This window comes from Cebidichthys violaceus, unplaced genomic scaffold, assembly GCF_023349555.1.
Source record: "Cebidichthys violaceus isolate CVI_PGR_0920_01 unplaced genomic scaffold, fCebVio1.0.p SCAF_10, whole genome shotgun sequence".
NCBI classification, from domain to species: Eukaryota; Metazoa; Chordata; class Actinopteri; order Perciformes; family Stichaeidae; genus Cebidichthys; species Cebidichthys violaceus.
In genome coordinates, this window is record NW_027176263.1 from 1,014,383 (window position 1) to 1,039,471 (window position 25,089).

A 25,089-nucleotide genomic window follows, 5' to 3' on the forward strand; every position below is an offset into this window, starting at 1 on the left:
CTTTTAAGATTGGCAAATTATTCTAAATTAAAGGGCTAGAAAGTTCAAGTGAAGTCCAGAGTCACTGGCGTTAAAGTCAAGAAGTGTCTTGTCAATTTGTTTCCTGTTTAAAGTCAGCAGTATTCACGAGTCCCCTGAGATGCATTGTTGTGCACAGACTGTTCTGGATTCATACCTGCATTAAGTGGCATACATTAGTTTGGAGAGAGAGAGAGAGAGAGAGAGAGAGAGAGAGAGAGAGAGAGAGAGAGAGAGAGAGAGAGCTACAGCTCCACCACCTCTCTCTCTCTCTCTCTCTCTCTCTCTCGCTCTCTCTCTCTGGGTGCAGCTTTGTGTGCCATCAAAGGGCCCTGAGCAAAGAGACATGAGCCTTAATTGTTGTGCTTTATCAGGGGGATAAAGGCGGGATGGGCATCAATTTAGGACGCCTTTATTAGACTACAAAGTGTGACAGACTGACGGAGAGATAATTGGCAGAGAGGGGAAAGGAGGACGGGATGAAAGAGGGGAAGGATGGAGAGACGAGGAAGAGGAGGGATGTGGATGGAGGCGTATTTGATCAAGCAGTTTTGGAGCAGAGAGGAGCAGAAGACTCAGAGGATGGTGAAATGAAACAGAACCAGATGAACCAGCTCCTCCGGTTGAAGCTGCCCAGATTGTTTTGCAGAAAAGATGTATTATCACTGTTGTGGGAAAAAAAAGTTCAGTGCTCAGTTTAACAAATCGCTGGATCCTTTAAAGTGCATCACATAATTCTAAAAGTATAATTCACTCCATTGATTTATTTGGTCGTCTTGCGAGTGATGTGGAGTTTTTTTTCTCTGAGCAGCATAAAGTTTTGATATTCAATTTGTTAAATGCTCCATTAACAAGTAAAATGTTTGCCATGAAGCTCGGATGTTTACCGAAGAAGCATCGCAATTAAATGTCTCTCCTCGACGTTTTGAAGGATCTCCTGAATTTAAATGTTTGCAGAGCTAAGAGTCGGATGCTTGCTGGGGTGTTATATGTGTGTTTTAAGGCTTTGTGTAGTGTCAGGATGCACTGGCTGCTCCGTTTTCCTGCGCGCCACAGCTTGTTAATGTGGCAGGATAATGTTGGCCTCCTTCGATTACATCTGAACTAATGTGTTTGTCTGATTATACTGTGGCAGTATGAGGACTGTAAAACAAAAGCTGAGCATCATTTCCAATCTGTCCTCTGCACAACACGCTAACGACATCATTTGGTTTTGATGCATGTTAAAAAAGTGCTGAAAGAAAACGCTCAAAAGCAACTTCATTCTCTTCTACTCCGTTCCACCTCTAAGAGGCATTAGATCAGTTGTCGAGTTCACACTCTCTTATGTTACACTGTCACTCCCACAAATCACACACACACACACACACACACACACACACACACACACACACACACACACACACACACACACACACACTCACTCTAATCATTCCGGGGTTCACACACTGACGGTGCGGCCCCGAGCCCCCGCCCCTCTCCTTTCCTCTCCACCCCTGACATGAATATATGAGTGTTTTTATGTGCGCAGTGAAAAGGCGCCGCTGAGTTAAGTGGCCTTGTTGTATTCTGCTCGGGCCCTAACGGCTTCCAGTTGGGGGTGTGGATGAGAGTGGTGGTGGTGGTGGTGGGGGTGGATGAAGGAGAGGCCTGCAGCACCATGCCTAATCAGCCTTTCTCGCCAGGGTCAAGACTTTCTGTCTGGGTCCGCGGTGCTCCCTGCCACCGAGGACTCGCCCATTCAAGCGCACAATGTCCCTGTCAGTCCCGACAACACTTCCTGCCTCTGCTGGCTCCAGCCCTCGCAGGGATACACAATATTTCACAGCTCCAAACAATGGCCTGTCTGCCTGCACCCACCATATGGTTACTATGGGCCACAATATTGACACACATCACTAATTATTCAAAGAGCCGAGAGGGAGCGGGAGCTGAGGAAGGAGTCTGCCGGTTGTTTTTTCTCTGTGATGTGATGCAAGATGTGAGACCAAGAGGACGGGGACTAGTCCAGGTAGATTTAGCTTCAGTCATTTGTCACTTTGTTTAGCACCTTTTAAACTGTCCTCAGCCCACCTACATGGAATCCTTTCTTTCTGCACAAACTCAGCTATAAGTCTGATTTCTCATTTTGTCAACTTAGCAAAGCTGCGAGGAACCCAAAAATACATTTCAAAAATGACACAGGCGCCTATAGAAATGTTACAAGTCAATTTAAATTCAGTTCTGGCTCGTAAAAAAATATTGTTCCACTATTCATACACACAAATACAGCACAAATCAAGCTATAATACAGTCTATTTACAAGTTAAGTGATTATTGTGTCTTTTTTATTGAAAGAGTCTAAAAATCCCTGTAAATCCCTGAAGATATAAAACATATAACATAATTGTCTCTACATGATGTATCAATAAAGTTATGATACTGTAAATAAAACATGCTCAGTGTTTTCACCAATGAATAGAAGGAGCACAGAGGGTGATAAACTGATATCATATCTCATGAAAAAGTACATTGTTTATGAAAGGTTTCTTGTTTCAGAACTGCCACACTGTTTATTTGGTTGCTTTTGAGGAGCACATAGTCCCTGAAGTTTGGGATGTTTTTGTTTTGAGGCGAGACAGAGGATGTGAGCCATATTGACGGTGCTTTGTGTGGACGGGAGGACATCTGGGCTTCAGTCTAGAGGCATCCAGCACACCTCTGTCCAACATATGCCTGTTCTTATTCCCACCGGAGCTTCCTAATGGAGCAGGAAATAATATAAATGATGTGATCTCTGACCGCGGATGAAAAGAAAAGAAAAGCAGACAGAAAAAGTTAGCAGAACGATTAAACAATCTGTGGTTGTTTCGACTCCTGCCGGGTTAAATAAACACTTTTAAGGCTTAACCACTCAAACAAGCCTGGAGACATTTAGACAACAAACCACAATTTGTGCCTCTCATGTTTTACTGTTGCAGTTGAGACACACATTTGGTTTTCTTAAAAAGAAAAATGCTAGTCACACATATCCACCCAGATTTGTTTAGTAGTAGATACCATGCAATAGTAATATAATGCAAATAATGCAACCGTTTTTTAAGTGATGTAATGATACATAAGGACTTGTTCTGGCCTTCTCACGCTGCTGTCTGCTCTGAGTCCTGTTATGTTACAAAATACAATCTACAAAATACAATTGTTTGCTTTTCCTGGAAAGTCAGTTTATTATAATTACCTGTTGCCTGCTCTAGTGTGAAATTGTTCTCTGATTGTTTAATTGAGCTTCAGGGTGTTATTATGATCTACCTAATGTTGACTTTAATCTGTGAAACACACTGCACTAAATACTTTCTTTTTTTCCATCACAGCCTTGGCAGGAGGGGAACTTGTTTTTTAAAATGGCTTAACCACTTATTCTTGTATTCAAATCTTAGAAATAGTTTCAGATCCAGGAGCTTTTACAAACTTTGCATTTCCACATTTTAGGGTAGTTAAACTGCAGTGTAAAAAGTCAATCAATTATTGTAATGTGTTATGATTAGGGGCATATAGCCCACTATCAACAAACTGCACCTGATGTCTTTCAAACAACAGGACTGGAAAATGTTAAGATTTCTGTACCTGTGAGGCGTTACCATCCTTAAATCCAAAGCTGTAGGGATGGCTGTCTATATATTTATTCATTGGCAGAATTATTAAATGCACTTTTGTACAGCATTTGATCACACACGGTACTGTGTGTTGTATGTGCTGAATGGAGCTTGAACGCACCGGCTGTATAGCTTTCGTTTTAAGCCGGGCTGAGTCAGGGAGAGATGTGGAGCTGGTCCCTGCGATGTCGATGTGGACATTTTAAACTTAATTGTGTTAAGTTATCGACACTTTGTCTCAGGCTCTCTTTTTTAAAGATAAATGTGCTCAGTCCATACATATATATATATATATATATATATATATATATATATATATATATATATATATATATATATATATATATATATATATATATATATTTTACAGGGATTAATTAATAATACGTTCTCCGGATTAAAATCGAGGCTCTGCCTCTTGTTTACCTATTGTCGTGATGAATCGCGCCATTGGAGCTCCATTGATGATGTCTTTTTTTGTTAAGAGTGAACAAACTCAAAGCTGATTGAACAAACGCTGATCACCTGTTTTGTAGTTCTGAAGAACTACATTTCCCAGCATGCCTTGGTTTAGGGCAACAATTGCATTGGTGGTTCAGTGGTAGAATTCTCGCCTGCCACGCGGAGGCCAGTCGCGTATAGTTGGCATACGCTGACAGCCAATGAAATTGTAGCATTATTAACGCTGTCCAAGGTGCTCAAAGTCCACTTTCACAGTGCTGGTTTCAGCTCCTGGACGCAGGTTCGAGTCTCAGTTGGGGCAAAGCCACTCATCAATGATAAAGAGCTATTTATGAATCAAGAAATGTGTATCCAACTTTAACATTTACTGATTATCACTAGATTGTAGTGGCAGACATATTATCAAGTGCATGATTTATTTATGGCTATTAACCTATTATATTGCAGTTTTCCTAATTATGAACATTTAAATTGCAATCACTTAATTACTTCAATTAAATATTTATTTACTGTTCACTATAATGATTCACTTATTAATGAGACATGTAAACATTAGTGAACAAAATATATTTATTAAACACAACAGGGACAGTAAATGTTGAACACAGAGCCCATAGTGCAAGATCACAAATACACAACACAAATATGTACAACAAATATAATAATAAATCCAGTAAAAAATGAGCAAATATATACAGTATATACACGACAAAACACTCATGTCTCTTATTTTCCCTTTTCAACCTCCCATCTCTTTTTTTCTGTCTCATAAAAAGGAGACCTCTGGAACTCAGTCCAGGTCATCTGCTTCTCCATGCCCTGGTCTTTGTAAAAGGAAAAGACTTTACCAGGGCAGTAAATGTACTTCCCTGTTAGTCCAGGGAACCCCGTATGAACATGAGGACTGTTTGGGCCCTGCTTCAGTTCCATCTTACAGAATCCGCACTTACGACCTGTGGGCTTGGATTCAGTCCTCTTCCTCTTCTGCTGTCCTCTCTCCTCCACCCTTTTCCTTGTTGCATCCAGTTCCAGCTGAAAGAACTTTGTCTCTGCAAAGTCGACAAAGGGCATTCTTGGGTTTGTCAGACCGTCTGCACCATAAACTTTAAAAACTTTCGTGGAGCAGTAAAAGTATCTGACAGGGCCCTGCTGGAAGAAGAAGTGGATAGAAGAACCATCATTCTCATACCTGGACTTTGGCTGACCACAAGAAAGACACCTTTTTGTCTGGGTCTTTTTTTCCTTTGACTGTTGTTGTTGTTGTTGTTGTTGTTGTTGCTGCTGCTGTTTCTCCATGATGTTTCGTACCATTTCCTCAATGGAGGCTTGAGTCAGGGTCTGAACAGGTGGAGGCGGGTTAATGACTGCAACGGGCATGGTCACAACTGGCACACTGGTGGTCTCACTGCCCTCTGTCAGAGAGTGCCAGAGTTCCTGCCTCTCTTGCAGTTTTTCTGGGCTGATGTTCAAAGATGAGCTGGTGTTTAATAATTTGCTCAGGTGCTTTACATACAGTGAGATGTGCAATTTTGTTGTTGGGTGGAGCATGCTGTTGGGGTCTGTACAGGAGTTGTGAACTAGAGCAGCATAGTCCTGGTCCACAAGCCTGAGCATGTCCTTCTGCCCACGGTGAATATTGAGCAGGTTGTCGATGGCTGCCTTCATGGGGGCCGGCCATCGCTTGTGGTCCAACACAAAAACTCTCCCTCCTGTCTTCACAGGTCCAGTGCGGGCGCCAGTTGGTGAGGACAGCAGGGGCAGAGACGGCCAACGTGTGGTTTCTATAAAAACAAAAGACAGAGTACAATAAGACATTCTGACCTACAGAAGGGAAAAGCCCTAATTCATACACTTGTATGGGTGAAAACACACTTTCCGCTTTTAGATAAATGGCTGACTGGTATGTTTTTGTACATGTTTTCAATTGCACAATATTGTCACATCGCGTAAAAAAGGAAAAGTGAATCATCCATTACGCTTGTCATTAAATATGAATAAAATCGAGTTACTACCAACTGAAGTCTGGTGCACTACTTTGTCTGTCTGTTAGATGTTTACCTGTTGTAGTGGGATTCACTTCTGGTTTGGCAGCAGAATCAGCAGCAGGGCATGGAGAAAACTGAAGCAACTTGGGCGGTGCCATTGAGGATGACTGAGGAAGCGCAGTCTGGGCAGCGGGCGGGCCGCTTTGAGGAGGTGAATTCTGGGCCTGGGCGGAGTCTGTCTTGCTCCTGTGCTTGTCCCAGTCTAGAAGAACTGGGCGGCAACCAGGCTCAACGTATTCCAGGCCAAACTTCTCTCCAGTGTCTCTACCAGTGAGATGAAAAGCTGGATACTTGACCTGCCCCAACACCCGTTCAGAGACCGCGTTGAGCTGTGCAATCAATGCCGGATCAAAGACAGCTGGGAGGTGAACGCCTGGCTGCTTCAAGTCCACCAGGCGCTGGTAGTTCCACCGTGCCACCCCAGTCATCCCCTGAGCTTGAAACAGCTCTGTGGAAACACGTGTTCCAGTGACCCACTGAGCCTGGTGGAAGTGATAGCCCTCCTGCTGAGACGTGCCTCTGATGGGGATCCAAACAGGAACTTTGGCCCCTTCACCCTGCATATGGTTCAGCTGCAGTGTTCCTCCATACCTGTACAAAGTCCCTCCTTCCACCACAGGATCACTCAGGCAACTTCGCAGGATGTGCACCCGCTGAATCCGCCATGCCTTCAGCATTGAGGGCTTGAAGAGAGGAGTGCCATTTGGATCACTCGCAAGGTGAAACTGCTGGAAAACTCCCTCAACCCTCTTGATGAGCTCCTCAGGCTGTGGAATCCTGGTCCTGCAGTGCTCGCGAATGTGGAGCTTGGTTGGGTTGGCAGGCTGAATTCCACAGAAGGCATATGCAGCTTTAAGCCTCTGCAGGTCTTCCTGATCCACCACAGAAAAAGCTGCAGACAGGAACTGAGCAAAAGAGCTGTACAGGGCATGATGCTCTGACACACACTCACGGAGGAACCGCCTCATGCAGTGGAATAAGTCCAGCTTGATAGTTATGTTTGCACTGAAGTGGGATCTTGATGCACAGGTGTTCAGCAGGTTACCAGAAGTGGCCCCGGCAACAATGGCATCAGTTGTTCTCCAAGAATCCCAGTTCAGATGCTCTCCTGCAAACGATTCAGCCACCTTAAATGCTGCACAGCAATCCCTGAAAGAAAAAATATAGACAAAGTATAGCCATGAATGTTAAAGTAGTCATATCAACCACCATGTGTAGTCCAGTGTATATGGTCGTCACAATAAAATGAATGCAAAGGGATTTTCTGTCATCAAACTGGAAATATGAAAAGCAATGTAAGTGTGATTCTGAGCTGTTTGTGTCACCAATGATGGTAAAAAGTACTGATTATAATTTACCTGTCTACCCACTGGTATTGTGCCTTCTCTATGCCTGCAGTGCTGTAGCGCTGTGCTAGTCCCTCGTACATGGGCTTCAGGGACTTCTCTGTCTCCGACTGCACCATCACCCATGAAAGGATCATCCAGTTCTCATTCATGACCGCATACGAGGACATGGTGCCGGATGAAAAGGTGACCTTCCTCGCAACTTTGCGTGTGTGGTCTGAGCGGAGAGCCTGTCCAAAGGTGCCCTGCAGGAGTTTTTTTATGGCACTCTCCTGGTGTTGGTACTCGTGCAGCAGGCAGTCGGTCAGGTAGTGAGCAGACACAGAGATCCCGTTCCAGCCAACTGGATCAGCGTACTCTCCGAAGGGAGCTGGCTTGGTTTCCTGCCTGATGAACTGAGTGATGGTTCTTTGGTCGTACTTTCCTGCCTCAGCATCCATGATGTTTTGGCAGCTGAGGAGGTAGGCCAGGTGAGCACGTTCAAATTTCAGGTGCATCATCTCCATGATCTGCTTTGCCATGTCGGTGGGTGAGTTGCCTGTCCGCCTGAGCTCGTCCATGACCGATTTACAAATGGCCTTCTTGTAGGTCAGTACTGCTGGCAACAGGTTTGTGAACCTCTTTGGGAGTTTGTCCAGCCACACTGGGTTGTCAGCGTACCACCTCTTCCTGCACACTTTGCAGCACAGCCTGGATGACAACAGGTAGTACTGTCCAGTGACACCGACAATCGCACGAGGTCTACCAACACCTGCAGAGACAACTTGAGGCCGGGCACAACCTTCAATGCACGGCAGAGTGTAATTGTTCCTCAGTCTAGCCATCAAGTTCTCATTCTCTGGCTTCCATATGAAGAAGGGATGGAGCTGAAAGTACTTTGGGGAAGGAAGATCTGAGACGCTGTCAATTAATTCTGGCTGGGGAGGGAGACGCCACAATGACACCATCTTCATGAGGTTGCGCACAGGAAAGGAGCCCGGCCAGAGACCCATGGATTCCAGCTCTGTCTTCATCCAGATCCTCTGCTGCTGTGAACAGGTCCACTGGCTGACTTCCTGGTCGTAGCCAGGGAGCTGTGGAGGAGGACGGGTGGGCACAGCTAACGGCCTGGGTAATGGCTCACCTAGTCAGACAAGAATAAACAGGGCTAATTAGTACCATTTTGGTGCGACTTGATTTAATCTTTTTGCCATGAAACACATTCTAATACTAACGTTGATCTCTCTGTGCAGGTGACAGTTGACCGGGCTCTGCAGACGTCTCAGGAGAAATCCGGGGGGCCTCTGACACTATAGAGAATATTAAACATGTTATTATTATTATTGACAGTAACATGAAGCAAGAATGTAACATGACATCTACACTGTAGTGTAGATGTCATGTTACTGTATACAGTGCAGCAGTAAGTCTAAAACAGACTTTAAAGAATTAACAACAGTATTGATGGACACTACATATGGATATTTTTAAGATGCAAATACAGGTCAAATAATGCACACCAGGAACTGTGACAGTCGCTTCTGTTGATGGACGAGCCGGTCCTTCTGGCAGCAGACACATGAGCTCCTGGGGAACAGGCACCGGTCTCTTCACAGTTAGAGCGGCGGCTGCAAGGAGAGAAGGATCACAAACCAGAACCAATGCTTTATAACGGATATGAGCACAGTGAATATGACGGATATCTTTAAACGTTAGATGCATTTACCATCTACTTGTGAACCCTTCAGAGGAGTTGGTGCAGCCAGTGCAGCAGATGGTTCTACAACAGAAAAAAACATGTCAGTCATTTATATTTTGACAACATACAAACACTACTGTTAGTATGGTTACTTCACCTGCCTTTCTCAGCCTTATCCAATGAAACAGACTGTTTCTCACATTAATATATAAAGAATATACTTCATTCATACACGTGTGTTTATGTTTCGATGGGTTAATATTCAGTATGATGTAACCTAGGCAAGTGAAGCAACATGGCACACTTCAAACACATGCATTCAGGTGTTAGTAACACAGAAGTTTCACATGCATACATATTTTTTCTTTTTATCCATATAAGAAAACAAAAAGTGATACGTACCCTCATCATGACTGGTATCAATTCATAGTCACTAGGACAACAAGTAGAACACCAAAACACAAACAGGACCAGAACATGGTCAACATGAGAACGGCTCAAGTCATGCTTCATGTGGGATAAGAATTCATGGTCCCAGGGCTGTCAGTTGACGGCAGAACGTTTTTGGTGAAAAACCTCTTTTTCTTCCTGAAGCCTGCTGTTGTCTGGCTGTAGATGATGATGATGACGATGATGATGCAGAAACAGCTGTTAAACACAAACAAAAAATATATCATATATACTGAATAGAATACATCTTCAGGTGGTAGAAACAAAGAAACAAAAGACAGCAACTGTTTACTCACAGCACTGCACTTGTTGCTTTGAAGGAGAGATACTCAGCATCCCTCTCTCCAGCTCTTCATCTTCATCCATCACTGAGATGCAAACAGACAAGAATCAGAATGTCATTAAATGAATATCTTCTTGTACGTGGGCGGGTATGACTTAAATGACTGGAATGATGGTGTGTATGACAGCGTGTACATCTCTCTAAAACAAACAGGAAACCAGACCCACCCATGGCTTCAGCAGGAGCAGGTGAACGTTGTGTCATCACAGAGGAGCCAGAAGGTGGATGCAGCTTCTTCTGGAGGTACACCTGGAGTTTCTGCATCTTCGTCCCTGGAGCACAGCTTTTCTTTAGTATAAAAGATGCATAGCCATCACCTCTGCTGTGCCAAATCTCTCTCCAGGTGTTGTTGGCACGAGAGCCAAAACCAACCAGCTGGTCATCCTCCGATGCTGCTGCTGCTGTCACAGCTGGCTTTTGTTCCTCATAGCTGAGAAGAGACTGGATTTCTTGAAAGCTGAGGGAATAGCTCACAAATGACAGCAGGCTGTCCTTGCTGTGCCCCGCTGCCATGAACACTCCTGCAGCCTCCTCCTTTTGCTGGTTCCTGATTAGGTAGATGGTGTACCCAATGTCATTCTCCAGGAGCCAGCGGAAGGACTTGCCCTTGTACTTCCCAAACTGCAGGATGTAGTCTCCAGTCACCTCAGTTCTATCTGAGGCATCCCCTCCTCTCTGGCGGACCACAGTCAGAGCATTCTGTCTGACCAGCTCCTCCTTCACAGCTGCAGACTTGTCCTGTAGAGACGGGTTGTCTTTGAGGACTTTGGCTGCATCAGTCGGATCCTGACGGAGAAATCCCAGTGGTCCCTTACGGAACGTAACCGTCATTCTCCCAGGGAAAAAAAACTGTTTGTGCATTTTACCTGTAATGACAAAGAGTAGAATATATGAATAAGTCTATTACTACCTTATGGACAGCCATTGTTTTCATAACAGATGTTAATAGATAGGGTTTAGGAGGTTAGTATATCAGCCTAACATGTGATGTTGTTGATCATGTGTGGACCTTCAGTGCCTGTTCCTGTCAATTTGACATGAACTCTGTGCTTGTTGAGTCAGCGATTGATTTACACTTCAATGGCAGACCCCCTGTGGGTGAAAGCCTTTGAACGACTGATGGAAAAGAACTTGGGAGGTGAAGGAAGCTCAGCCTAGTGGGGAGTCACACCTTCATTTACGACCCCCGGTCATGTGACTGAAGTAACAATGAAGTGTGAAGTGTCTTATCAAGAAATGCTCGGAACTCAATTCACCTTTTCACCCTCCCAAACAAACATGCAATAGAGATTATACGATGTAATAAACAACAACATCATCATATTCTGGTGATCTCTGATTTTAACAGTGATGGAGAAAGTATATAGGCCTTGTACTTCAGTAAAAAAAATAATATTATTATTAATACCACTACATGGTGTAAATACTCTTTTACAAGTAAAAGTCCTGCATTTAAATCGTACTTACTCAAAGTCTTACTTAAGTAAAAGTACAAAAAATAAACTCATAATGCAGAATAATATACATTATATTATAGTATTATAATTATTGAGGTATTAATGTGTTCATCACTTTAATGACTTGATATACTGCTGGTAGTGTAATCTGTAATAACACATCATCATTTATTAGTTGAGTATATTTTGTCTGATGTCCTATCTGCTAAGTAACTAGTAACTAATGTCAAACAGTGGAGCAGTTAATGTACGTAACTATGAACTACGTGCATTAATGACGATACGTGACGTGATCCAACGGAGACGTGCGTGTTTATTTAACGTTACGTGATTCAAATGAAGCACCGGGTCCGGTCATAGCTCGTTGTTTTTTCGTTACGTGTATGTAAAGTAACAGAGTATATCTAACGTTCACCTTAACCTTAACCGGCCGCTGGTCAGCCTCTATATTCATCGGACAGCAGTAAATGCTAACCTATATATTTGAATGCACGTTCGTATTAACTTGTGGTAATTTCGGCCAAAAAAACACAACAAAGTCGGACATGAATGAACCGGTATGAACCGTTAACGGCTTCAGGTTACGTTACGTTAGCATGTAAGGTAACAAACTCATACAGAAGTCCGACTTCAACACAATAACACTGAAGAAAGACGACTCACTTTATCTTTTTAGCGTTCAAGTGAATGTCAGACAGCCCAGACTAATTATAATGACATTTTAATTCATTGCTATTCATCTTAATGACTTACCGTTTAACGTAGCGTCCACACAGCGAAGAGTTCTAGGAAAATGCGGGAGGTCGATGCTCTTTCCAGGCTGCGACTGACTGACAAACACCGGAGAAAGTCTGTCACTCGCGAAACGGCTCCAAAGCGCAACTAGCGGCCAGCCGAACACATTACGTCCTTTTGGCTCCACAGCGCTGCTGATGGCCAAAAATATATTACATCCGTACTGGTTTAGGACTACCATTGAAAATGAATGGGAAACGGTTTAGGGACTTTTAGCTAAAGAATCCCCGGGTGCCGCGCGGGAGGCCCGGGTTCGATTCCCGGCCAATGCAAAAATCTTTAGTTCCGCAGTACTATATCCAGTCACTGACACAGATGAAGGAGGTCTCCCGTGCTCCCGCTGCTGCGGCGTGAGACTCGTGGACTGGAATCAGAAAGTTTCCAGTTTCAGAAAGCAGGTTTGGCGATAACTGGAGTAAGTTAACCCTGATATGAGGGGAACTCTGCTTTTTCAGTTTCACAAAGAGAGGTAAATTAAACTCTGGGTCCGTTAGGCAACATCTTGAAAAGTAAGGGGATCACCAAAGTGGTTTAATTCATCCTGAGGGAGGAGTAAATGGTTGTACTAAATGTCACGACAATCCGTCCAATAGTTGTTGGTGCTGCGAGAGGAAAAGTCAGGGGATCACTAAAGACTTGAGGACACATTATCTGGGGAACCATGAATGTTTTTACAAAATGGTTATTTATTTAACCATTTATTATGGTTTATTTATTTATACTCATTTATATTTTGTCTTTTGTCCAATCTGCAATAGCTATGTTAGTCCAACAGAGGGCGTTTGTTGGCGAGGAGTAACTGGTCAAATTTCTGCAGAGGTGTTTCACTGTATTTGATTCTCCTGTAACTGTCAAAGAGACATGTGAATGTATTGAGTTTATTTGGTACCGTATGTGGTGCCTCAAGGTATTGATTCGTCATGTAATGTCGCAAAGTAACGGGCCACACCCAGAGTTGGCGTGGACATATGACCTTGGCATTGTGGGTCGTTTGCTGGCGCAGAAGCAGAGAGGCGTGAACGACCCCAGGTTAAACTAATTCTGCACGTGGTCCAAGAGGTGCACACGGTAAAGTGTTCATTTGTGCATGTATTTGTGTGTATTGTTGTTGACCTGCATTTACGTTTACATGTGTTGAATATTTGAGATTGTACTTTGTAGTTTATGTCATTATTAATGTGCTAATATGTGCTAGCCTGTTTAGCAAGGGATATGTTCCTGAGAAACTCCAGGAAGAGCTCGCAATTTATGTAAAATGTTTGTTTGTTTGTAGTTTTCACGGTGTCTGAGATGCTGAAGAGAGAGAGAGAGAGAGAGAGAGAGAGAGAGAGAGAGAGAGAGAGAGAGAGAGCGCGGAAAATAAGCATCAGTACGAAGCGTCGCCATTCTTGCTGGACCAGTGTAGCTACATCTCCTGTGAGTGTTTGTTGTATATTTATAATTCTGTGCCAACATAGCTGACATCGCTAACATAGTTAAAATAGCTAACATCTCTTACAGCTAACACAGCGAAGTCATTCACAGAGAGTAAGAAGTTCTTCTGGTGGGACTTCATGCCATTTGAAGATATTTACTAAAAAACAATTGGAGTATGACTTTAGTTGAATAAACTAAAACATTATATTAAGGGATCTAAAGAAAATGCTAGTCATTTTGTTGTGTGCTATGCTAGCACCAGGGCTTTACATGTGCAGCATATAAAAGGATTGAATGTATAGTAATCGTACACTGCAATCTGTCATCCGTTTGGGTATATGAGTGATATTCCAGATCAGGTAATATTTTTATTTGAAAGAGAATGATCAAATATAGATTCTCATGAAGGTATTTTGTTTCGTGTACCAGATGACTTGTGAGGGAAACAGGCTGTTCCCTGGGTCTGTAGACATACAACAGACTATAAGGAGACAGAGGAGCAGAGGACGTACAGGTGTTCGGGGGAGCGTCTGCCCAGTCTAGAGGACTGACTCACACCACGATCTTCATCTCACAGAGAAGTGCTGCGATTGCTCCACACTCCGTTTAAAGGAGGTGTAGACGCACATTTGTTTTTACTTGATATAAGGATGCTCCTAACCACTAAATTCCCTGATGTTTAAACTAAGGTTAAAACTTAGACTAGTCAACTATTCTCAAAGTAAGAAAACACTCAGAAAATAGTCAAAGTTGTGCATTTAATCTATAAATAGAGATGCTGCAATTGCAATTTTCTTGGCCAATTATGATTCTTTGATTATTTTTTTTTAAATTCCAATTATCTTTCTAAAAACAACAATTGACAGCAAGGCTCCCGACTAATTATTTCCCACACCGTCCCCAAAAAAACAAAAGACGCATCATAACACAAGTAGATGTAACCTCTGTTAACTAGGCGGTATAGCTATGTTGAAAGCAGGACTGTGCAATGGAAGAGATGGAGAGCTGGTCACTGTGATAACTCTGAGCAGCATGTATGGGAATGATACACAAGCAAGTGACTGATTCAGTTAGTTGTTCCAAATGTTTATAAGGTCGTTCCTTCAAGATTTAATTTGGACTTTCAGTTGTGACAAATTCTGAACTTTGGTCTGTAACGCTGTGTGTGCCAGACCAAAAGCATGACAGCAACTGTCATGCTGCGGCCTTTTGTTTACCTGTTGCCATGATGAATCGTGGGGTTTTTTTTTCTAAGAGTGAACAACTCAGATTTGTTTGACCAAACTGCTCTGCTGTTGTGGAACTAAATACTACGTTTGCCATCAGGCCCCGCCCCCTTTTATTCTGAGAGAACAGCAATGGTGGTTCAGTGGTAGAATTCTCGCCCGCGGGAGTGCTGGGTTCGATTCCCGGCCAATGCAAAAATGTTTACTCCCCCAGCACTGTTATACACACACTATTATACACACTCAAACACGCTGGCAAAGCCAGGTGGTCTCTCGCAAGGTGTGAAACTCGAGTCATGGGCTCTGTTTAAGAAAGCAGGTTTGTGAAAACTGGAGATAGTTCACCCTGATATGAGGGAAACTCCATTTTTCAGTTTCAGAAGGAGAGGTAACTCAAACTCTGGGTCTGTTACCATGGTTGGATAGTCAGACCAACAACATGTTATCCTTTTACTTTGTTATTGTCATCAATCATTTTTTTTTGCATAAAAAGAAACAATTCAAATGAAATATTGTAATAAAAGATATGTATTATAAGCTGCTTAGAGCTAGTGTTAGGAAGTTAAACAGGTCATAATTCCCTCTCTAATATCTATTTTATATTACTGTGAAAAGCCCCAGTCTGTCCCAGCCAGGCTGCCCCCTGAGTGGTGGGAATGTACTCCTGTGCAGCAAGCCATGACAGGCCCATGTTGGGACAGGCCTCAGCGCTCCACTCCACAGAGCAATTGATTGACAGCCCTCACTGAGGGAGGTGGGATTCTTCATCTGTTTGTCGAAATGCGGCTGGAGATGAAGATGCGATGTAAGGGGTGTAGCGGGGACCGATGATATCTTACGAGTCAGTGGTTCCTCCTCTCCTCTCGTCTCGTCTCCTCTCCTCCCAGGTCCTCAGCAGCTAGGTAAAGTTAGCTTGTTGGCTGAGGGTGAAGGTTGCCCCATGGTCCAGATGTTCCTGAGGTTTCCGATTCCTCTCCCAGCTCACTGTGATGTGCTGTGCCACATCTGTCCGGGCAGAGGTGTGCCATATTGCTTCCCATCTGCCACATGGCACACCCATGCGCACACACGCACACACACACACACACACAGAAACAGAGGCACACACATGCAGCGTGCCCAGAAACTGCCCATTTTAACCGGGGCCATAAATAGCGTAATTCATGGGTGTGAAACAGCGGGTTTTTAAGAGCGCTCAGAGGAACGGAGCGGAGCTGGAACCTTTGGCAGCTGACGGACAGATTTTCTGTTCCTGGTAGCCACATGAAACTCTGTGAACTGCACACTGAACACACTGAGACAGGGAGGCGATGAAGACCTGCTGGTACAAGAAAATGAGAGTCAAACCATCTTTGTCTCTTTCTTTCCCATTGAATTTCTCTGTCCTTGTGCGTCTCACCATCTGTCTCCTCTCGCTCTGTAGCTCAGTCTCTCTCTCTCTCTCTGTCTCTCCTCTGTCCTCTTTTTGAGCCAGGGGGGCAGTATCGAAATGAATGTCACCCCTGTCCCAATGTTACTTAGGGGAAATTGACTCCTTAGCCTCGGTGCTGTTGGCGGCCATATGCTGATGTTTTCATATTCCAGAGAAATGAGGAGAGGGAGTCGTAAAGACTGCTAAAGTCAGAATTACAACCCTGGCTACCACTGGTGAGGAGAGGGAGAGGCCCCTTCTGTCACACCTCGAGCGCTGTTAAAGCCCCAATCCCTCAGTCCTAGAAAGTGCCATGGGCTTCTGAAGTACCACATTAACACTGGCTTTTCACCGAAAGTTAGACATGTTTTTACGTTGCTCCATTGGCAGGTGATTCAGTCTAATTCATGGCTTGTGAGGCAGCATGTTTAGCTTCTCGTTCTTATTAAACATTCACAACCGGGTGGAGGACGAGGCTTCGGTTCAGCTGCTCTGCTGATTGTGGCTTTAGGAGACATCACTGTCTTCCTCGGCGCGGACCGTAGAGCTGTAGGCAGCGTTTCCAGCTTATCTATATTTCATGCTTTTATCTGCTCTCAGCGTTTAATTAGGCAGTTAGCGGCTCATTAAATTCTATTGAGAGCAAACTTTTACCTCGTTGCAAAGTTGTGCTGATGTTGAGCTTTTCCAGGCGATGGAGGATTTTGATTACCTTGCATCCACAGTGTCATAAGTTATTATTGAGTTATGTCATCTTTGTTGTTTTATCGCCTTGTTTTTTTTTCAGGGAGAATATTCTCTTCTGACATTTTTTGCTTCTTATTGAGACAGATGGAGGAATAAATATTTATTAATCTGGAGTCTCTCGTACAGCAAGCATGAATTTAGCAATCATCAAATCAACTATAACAGATTGTTTGGCCACTTGGGGGCAGTATAAATATGCTGTGAACACAACACTGACATACTATCGTCTTTTAAGGTGTCTGTACAGTTAACAGTTGTCTCTACGTACAATATTCATTCTCCTTCTAGTTCTGCTTTTTGTCTCCACCAACTCTTTTGGGAAAAATCCGGCTCATTAGCAGCTAAGTGCTCCACAATGTTCACCAACCAGGGCTCAGCAATAAGGCTTGCCCGTAAAATGTCACGTCGGGCGAGTAAATCGAGTAATTAGAATTAGACACATTGTTTTTTCCAGAGCTGATGATTTAGTAGCTAAAGAGTGAGCAGCCTTCTTATATATTGTATTGTTGTTTTACCGCTGCACAACACTTTGGTCAACTTTTGTTGTTTTTAAATGTGCTCTACAAATGAACTAAACTTGAGCCATGTCGCTGCCTTCTTATCTCTGTTGGGAGTTGCACAGTACGGATGGGGCACTCCAGTGTGTCTGAAGTATTGTGCAATTTGCTGCAAATTTGAAAACAAGGCATATCAAAATATGTATATGAATTTCTTGTAGTTTTTCAAGGTCAGATACAAGTAGCTCTCAGTTGAATGTGCCATAAGTTTGAAGTCAAAATTACCTGGACTTCAACTCTTGTCCTGGGAGCAGGTAGTTATTCTGGGTTTGGTGTCCTTTCTTTGCTTTGTTGTTATGGGCCACTGTTAGCAGATGGACTTCCAAACCAAACTGCCAACCTGCTGCTCATAACGAAATGACAAAAATGACATGTGTTGACCTCTGGTATATCAGAGAGAGAGAGAGAGAGAGAGAGAGAGAGAGAGAGAGACATGCTTTGCCTCGCTCCACAGTTCGGCCTGCAACAACTTTCCAGCGTGAGGCCTGTCAGTGGACCTACGGGTCCCATGTGAGCCAATCAGGGCTGTTATGTAAGTGTAGGGTGTTTGAAAATGGTCGTGGCCGGCCAGTCGTATATGGCTTGTTGCTGATAATCGGCGGCGTGGCGTGGTGCGGCGTGCGGCTGACAGATGCCTGCTCCAGCTGGTACAGGGGGGGTTTATCGCCCGGTTGGAACGCGGGTCCTCACACCCCTCCACTGTGCTGGCCACCGTCGCCGTGTTTAATGAGTCACGAATTGCCTGTTTGTCTTCTGCTCCCTGCTGTTTCTGCACTCCCGCTTCCAGAACAATCCCTGAAACACATGCTGCTGCGCTCCGCAGAGCAGCCAGACAGGCAGGCTCAGCCAAACTGTTGTAAAGAACAAAGTTGTCATTTTTTATTTCTTCCTTTTTTTTGTCTTTTTTTTCTTCTTCTTGGGTGTTCATCTAAGAGAGGGATGGCTTGTTCTGTAATAAAGCTGCCTTTTTCAGATGCTGTGCCTGACCTCGCCAATATGGCTACCCCGAGAAACCAGTGCCCATTTGAAGCCCCTGACAAATACATAAATGGCTCTATAATTGGGCCGCTTTGTTGTGCGAGGTGCTGGCTCGTCTGAAAGTGCCGTTCAACACTTTGTGGTAAATGGAGTTACATTATGACAACACATGGCAGTTGCTAAAGGAGCAGAAACTGGCACACTGATAAGACATAAGCAGGTGGTGTTGACACAGAAATGGTTTGTTTTAAGTCACTAGAAAACCACAATTTGAGTTTTCTGCAACAGCTAAGCAGATCACAAATTCATCTCCAGGCCAGCGACAGAGCTGTGTGACTCTGCAAGAGAGGAAGGATCTGCAGTCCAAGTAAACACACGGAGACGCTTGGATGACCATCAAATGGACCAGAGCGTGCACACACACATACACACACATAGACACACGCACACACACACACACACACACACACACACACACACATATAGACACAGACACACAAACACAGTCACAGAAGGGGTGTTTGTAGCCTGTGTTAGGGGATGTTCTGCAAGCTGCCCAGAGCTTTGCCTTAATCTCACCTGTTTAATCTGCAAGGTTGGGTGACAGCTTCTGTAACAGGAACAGGTGGCTCAAACAACTGCTGCTGGACAAACTTAGAGAGGCCGTTCTGGAAACATTGATTAAAGCCCCGATCTGATTTTTTCAGCATATTAATTGGAAATTTATACTTTTATAATTTTGAGGAGAAATACTTTGATGCTAAAGAAGAAACTTTTCGCACTTCTGAGTTCTTTAATAGGAAGTTTGTCTCAGTTTCATTATTATGGAATACGTTTAAGATCTGGGTTTTGAGTTAGCTTTTTGCACCAGCCGCACTATCCATTTGTTGAACTGAGTCATTGAATATATGGAAAACGTATACATTCAAAGCATTTGTCCACCTCCGTAAGATAACACACACACACACACACACACACACACACACACACACACACACACACACACACACACACACACACACACACACACACACAGTTACTCAGATCGTCTGACGATCAGAAGAAGCCAGAACTATCCGTGGAATCTTGGCAGCGTCCGGATTCGGCCCAGTGCCGTGAAATCCTCATTTGGCGGGGCTGCTCTTTGTGGCTGGCTCTGGGTCCTCGGAGTGGCATTCTTCTCATTGTACAGGTCACCGAGACAGAGGCGGCCGGCCTGAAAAGATCCTCGGTGGGTGGAAACAATGGCTTAAGGCAGCCCATAAATGTCTCCTGTTCGGCTTCGGCCCATTGACTCTTTGCCTCCCCGCCAAGCAGGGCCCTGTCAGACCAGCCCCTCTCTCTAACAGCTTAATTAGCAGAAAGAACAACAATGTCTGTTTCGACTGAAATAAAAACAAGAAAAGATCCAAAAGCTGCTCTCTCCACCTCTCATTGTCCCTGTGATAACAGAGCTCTGACTTTTCTGTTCAACTTAGTACAAATAAAACAACATTCCTACACTGTTCCATGAGGAGCATGACGGCCGACCGATGGACCAGCAAAGGAGGGGGGAGTTCTCGGCTCTGATCATGTGATTTAAAAAGGATGTTTCTGATTTACTTTGACACATTATGTTAGCATTGAGTGTCAATACGAAAGCAGTGTGTTTTTTTCCGTGAGTTTGCAACTCTTTGAGAGGCGGAGAGATCACCTCCACGTTCCAGACGAGTGAATCCTTCATCTGAGGGCTTTGCTCCGAACTCAATATGATTTTCATTTTTCATGACAATGGTGAGGGCGATGATGATAATGCAGTTTGCATTGTGATGCTAATGCGAGTTCCTGGCGTCACGGGGAGAATGTGCGAGGAGACGCTGCACTTGTGTCCACCACGCTGGCTTTGAACCTTCGACGTCTGACTGACTGATGGATCGTGTCTGACTGAAACACTGCGTCCTTCACGTTGTCCTCCTACTTGCATGTTTCTGTCAATCAGTTGGTTTGATTTTGTTTGTCTGCCTTTCAGTCTCTCTCCTCCCTAGTGTGATTCCATAATTATGTGTCATATCTATGTCTCTTCTTTGCATGTCTGTACTTTGCCTTGTCTGGTCTTGTTCAGATGCCGTATCCTGAACGTATAGCCCTCTCGCAACTCTTCATACCTCTACATGTTTTTATCGGCCTTACCCATTAATCTCCCTGTCCGCTCATGCCCTATCTTTCCATATCTCCCCGCTGTCCTTTTTTGTTTCTTTTCTTTTATTGGCGGTTCACATCAAACACTGGCACCAGATTGATTCTCATGTGAACAAGGCTGCAGTGGGGGGCCAGGGACCTCTTCCCCGGGCTTTGAAGCCCCTTCACATCCTGTGGACCCCCCCCCCCCCCCCCCCCCCCGCAACCGGACACACACACCCTCTTCCCACTCCCACCCCAATTTCAAAACACATCGTCTTTTACGTTGCCATTTTAGAGGCAGACAAACCTATTACACAATTTCTTGCCTATCATCAGCTGGCACATCTACATTATTGGCATGTGCAATTATCTGACATCTGAGTCTACAGCTATGCCAGCAGCTTTGTGAGGCAGGTAGTAGCTACAATTTAAATCTGAGTCACACAGTAAAACAGGGTTCAACCAGGGTTTGAAACGGCTTCAATATGATCAGTCAACTCTTTTCCCCACCACATGTACCTGGTGCACAGAACGTGTTCGTCTTGCTTTCCAACTTAGCAAGTTTAGCAAGCTTAGTTCAACTGCCTTTCCTCAGTGGAGGAAAGGCAGCAGTGGATCCCTTCAAGTGCTTCTCTTGACGTGTTCACCTGCTGTAGAGGTGTAAGTAGAAACATATATCCAACTTAATACACAATTCTATATAAGAATACTAAGAATCCTTGCATGATTTTACTCTCATTTACGTTACATTTTTAGCATCCATGGATTCTCTGGACCTAGTGAGCCCTTACCTGTACAGGCACAAAAGGAGGAACTTTCTGGTCAAGGACGAATTGCGACCAACAGACCTTGATGCTCTGCAGCATTTTGAGACCCGTCCCACTGACATCTTCCTCGTCACGTACCCCAAGTCAGGTCAGTTGTTTTCTAGAACTTTCTGTTAAATTTGACACTTTTACAGCTTTTTTTGTCACACAACTGTTTACAAGCATATATATCAGGCATTAGTGAATGAAAACGCTGTGTAAGCATGCGTGCTTTGAAAAGTGGGCATCAGATCAATATTATATAATATTATAATATTTATATCTAACAAATTATTTATATATAGCAAATAAACTTTGATGAATATGTTCAAATTCTATGAAAATGTATGTATTCCATTGTCCCCAATTAAAATCACATTTTGTTTCAATGACAGATCTTTTTTTTTTACTCAATTGTATTGTCTTTTTAGGAGCTATTAACTGTAATTCACAATATATAGTCAATGAGTCAATGATATGCAGTGGTACAGTAGTTCCTTTTTCAGCCCTAAGTAAAGTCTGCTGGTCTCTCCGTCAGGCTCGGACAGCTCCAATGTGCCTTCACTGCTGCTTGTAAAACGTATTGCTGTGAGAGCGAATGAATGAAAGAATCCTATGAATGTAAATTTTGGCGGCTCAGCTGACACTAACTCCTCTATTCTGTCATCTAAAACTTGACTGCTGAACAGTCAGAAGACAGATTTAAGTGAGTCATTCAAACAAATATGTTTTTTTTAACTATTTTTCCGGTGCAAATGACACCTTTGGATAAAACATGCAGCAATACTTTGGTTTTTAAGATGAAGAACGTTAACGTCAGATTAACCATGCACACCCAAACTGTGTCCCAATTACATACTACGAGTGAAATATATACGGCACTTATACAATACAGACCTAACCGGCTTTACAGGAACAGAGATGCTCCTTAATGTCATTGTCTTCTGTCTTGAACTCCAGGTGATGTGGTGGTTCATGTTAACACTGTGATCTGTAGGCTTTAGCTTCTATCTTTATCTTTTTAACCTTTTTTCACTGCTGAGTCAGTTTCACATCCTGGATATATACCTCAAACACATATTGCAGACCTTCTGTCGGCTTCTCTGAAATTGCTTTTCTGTTTTTCCAAGTATTAGATACTATCATAGTGCTGTTGTGTTATTCTGACAGGTGTTTCTATTATTTATTATTTCCACCACATTTATATCAATGATGGTAGGCTGAATAACAGAAACAGGCTGGTCTGGTCTGGTATGTTCTTTTCCCTCTGTTGTATTTAAAACATCCTATATTTTATTTGACTCTGCAGGTACAGCATGGATGCAGCAGATCCTGGTCTGTATCATGGATGCTGCACACCCTGATTTGGCAGAAGATGCCAAACAGGACAAGAGTTCCTTGGCTGGAGGAGAGAAGTGTGGACAACCCTTTCAGAGAAAGGCCTGATCCTCGAATCTTTGGCTCGCATCTCCCCCCCGACATGTTACCACAGGGAGTGAAAGCCAAACAAATCAAGGTAATTTACAATATTCAATTCAATTCAAGCATTGATTTGTAGCCGAATTAAAAAAATACATATACTGTATGTTTTTTTGCTCTAGGTTGTGTATGTTTGGAGGAACCCCAAGGATATCCTGGTGTCGTTCTATCACTTTGCCCACAGTTGGGTGTTGCTGGAAACACCTCAGAGCTTTGAGGATTTCTTTCAGCAGTTCCTGGATGGTAATGGTAGGTTCAGGTTACTTAAGTAAATCAAAGTCCGTTTTTGCATCTAATCATTTGATTTTATTTGAAGATACAACAAGGAGTTGAAATTTCAAATGAGGTATTTGACTTTTCAAATAAAATGTCTGTTTGTGTATCTCACTTTATTTTGGTATGGTTGGTAGTATTTAGTTAAGTTTTAGAAAACAAACCTCACAAATCTTTTCTCCAACAGTTTACATGGGATCATGGTTTGATCACATCCAAGATTATCACAAAGCACAAGACCAACTGAACATCTATTTTGTGCAATATGAGAACATGTTGAAGGTTAGGAATCTTCTTTTTTCTATTGTATTTTTTTATAGAACATTTAGAAAGACTTTTATACAAATATATAAATTAGTTGAGTACTGAAGCAATGATGAACTAATGTGCATGGATGTAACAGCCATGAGGTAACACCACTGAGAATCAGTGATGTTCAAAGACTTGAATGATTCCTGCAGATTTTGGATTTATGGGCCTTTCTGTTTTGAACACAATGTTAAATAATATACACATATTGTATACACATCTGTGATTGACAGGACCTCAGAGGGGAAGTTGTGAAGCTTTGTGCTTTTCTGGGAAGAGATCTGACAGATGAAGCCATTGATGATGTTGTGGAGATGTCCACCTTCAAAAACATGAAGACCAACCCCAAAGCAAACTACAAGGACTTGGTTGAAACCAAACGCTACGAGAAGGAAACCATGCGCAAAGGTTTGTTTACACTACTTTTGTCATCATTTACAGAGAAGAAAATTACTTTTAATGGTGGGAAATGACTAAGCAGCAGACCAGTACAGACGGGTACATCTCAGTTTTCTGTGTCCGAACAGGTATAGCAGGTGACTGGAAGAATATCTTCACAGTGGCCCAGAATGAACATTTTGACAACGTATTCAAGGAGAAGATGAGCAACTTGCCGCTGACCTACATCTGGGAGATTAAAGAATAGCTCCTCTTAAAATCAGCCCGGCCCTCAAGTGGAGAGAGTCTCCCTCAATATGTGATTGTTTCTACACACTTGAACCTTTCTGTGCAGGGACTGGTGGAAACTGGCCTCCATCACAGTCTGAAATTTGAGTAAACTTACCTTTTAACACAAAGCCGAAACAAACGATAAATTCACCATACAAGCAGGGCAATAGATCACTATAGTAGTGTGTGATCAGGGCTATAATCCTGTGTTTCTCCTACTATCTAAGGCATGTAAGGCTTGTACTAGGTCAATGTTTTAACCATTTATTTTCTCTAACTGCAGCATCTTTGTTGGCCTCTATTTTCTTGTCACTAAAGAGTTTTGAGTTCAAAGAACTTGTAGATGAATATAAGAATTATATACGCATGGTCATTGTGTTGACTTTACACCTCTCGTCTAGCCAGGGCTTTGATGAGCCGTCAATAAATCCACCAGAAACAAGTGATGTTGTGACTCTTTTTTCCAATTGGACGGTCAAGCATGAAGTTCAGCCCTGGGACAGCCTTGTGCCTCACTGCGCCAGTATTGTCAATTTCCTGACTGCTTGAAGACATACAACCCACATAACTTCTTTTTTTAACAGCAAGGCTCTTTGAGCGTGTCCGTGGCTGAACCATATTTAACCTTTCTGTGTCAGACCACCCGCTAGTGGCTGGGCCTCTGGCGGCCCATTCACCACCCCACTGGCACCGACAAGACAGCCGAATATGATATAGAGCTGGACCGCAGACCAACAGCACAATTTATTCCCCACAAAACGCAAACATCTTTAGAAGATGTGTTGTGCACTGCCTCACAATGGCTCTGTAGGCAACAATGCCACAGCAGCAG

The 25,089-nt window shown here is 43.4% G+C and overlaps 3 protein-coding genes across 3 annotated transcripts; 1 reads left to right on the forward strand and 2 right to left on the reverse strand.

The window, feature by feature from the left end:
* Nucleotides 1-4,668: 4,668 nt before the first annotated feature.
* Nucleotides 4,669-10,177, reverse strand: LOC137879082 (uncharacterized). The gene is made up of 9 exons (XM_068719658.1): nucleotides 10,142-10,177; nucleotides 9,928-9,999; nucleotides 9,758-9,829; nucleotides 9,209-9,262; nucleotides 9,003-9,110; nucleotides 8,718-8,792; nucleotides 7,516-8,626; nucleotides 6,171-7,306; nucleotides 4,669-5,893 (listed from the first exon to the last, which is right to left on the reverse strand). The coding sequence occupies exons 1-9, from the start codon at nucleotides 10,143-10,145 to the stop codon at nucleotides 4,839-4,841; spliced, it is 3,687 nt and encodes a 1,228-aa protein (XP_068575759.1). The 5' UTR covers nucleotides 10,146-10,177; the 3' UTR covers nucleotides 4,669-4,838.
* On the reverse strand, nucleotides 10,178-12,238 carry LOC137878290 (uncharacterized). Its single transcript, XM_068718550.1, has 3 exons — nucleotides 12,185-12,238; nucleotides 10,237-10,840; nucleotides 10,178-10,205 (listed from the first exon to the last, which is right to left on the reverse strand). Exons 2-3 carry the CDS (start codon nucleotides 10,833-10,835, stop codon nucleotides 10,178-10,180), a joined length of 627 nt encoding a protein of 208 aa, XP_068574651.1. The 5' UTR covers nucleotides 10,836-10,840; nucleotides 12,185-12,238.
* Nucleotides 12,239-21,482: 9,244 nt separating this feature from the next.
* On the forward strand, nucleotides 21,483-24,234 carry LOC137877223 (amine sulfotransferase-like). Its single transcript, XM_068716981.1, is given in 7 exon segments — nucleotides 21,483-21,636; nucleotides 22,837-22,906; nucleotides 22,908-23,043; nucleotides 23,129-23,255; nucleotides 23,467-23,561; nucleotides 23,822-23,996; nucleotides 24,116-24,234. Coding segments are annotated over 7 exon segments (876 nt in total).
* Nucleotides 24,235-25,089: the final 855 nt, after the last annotated feature.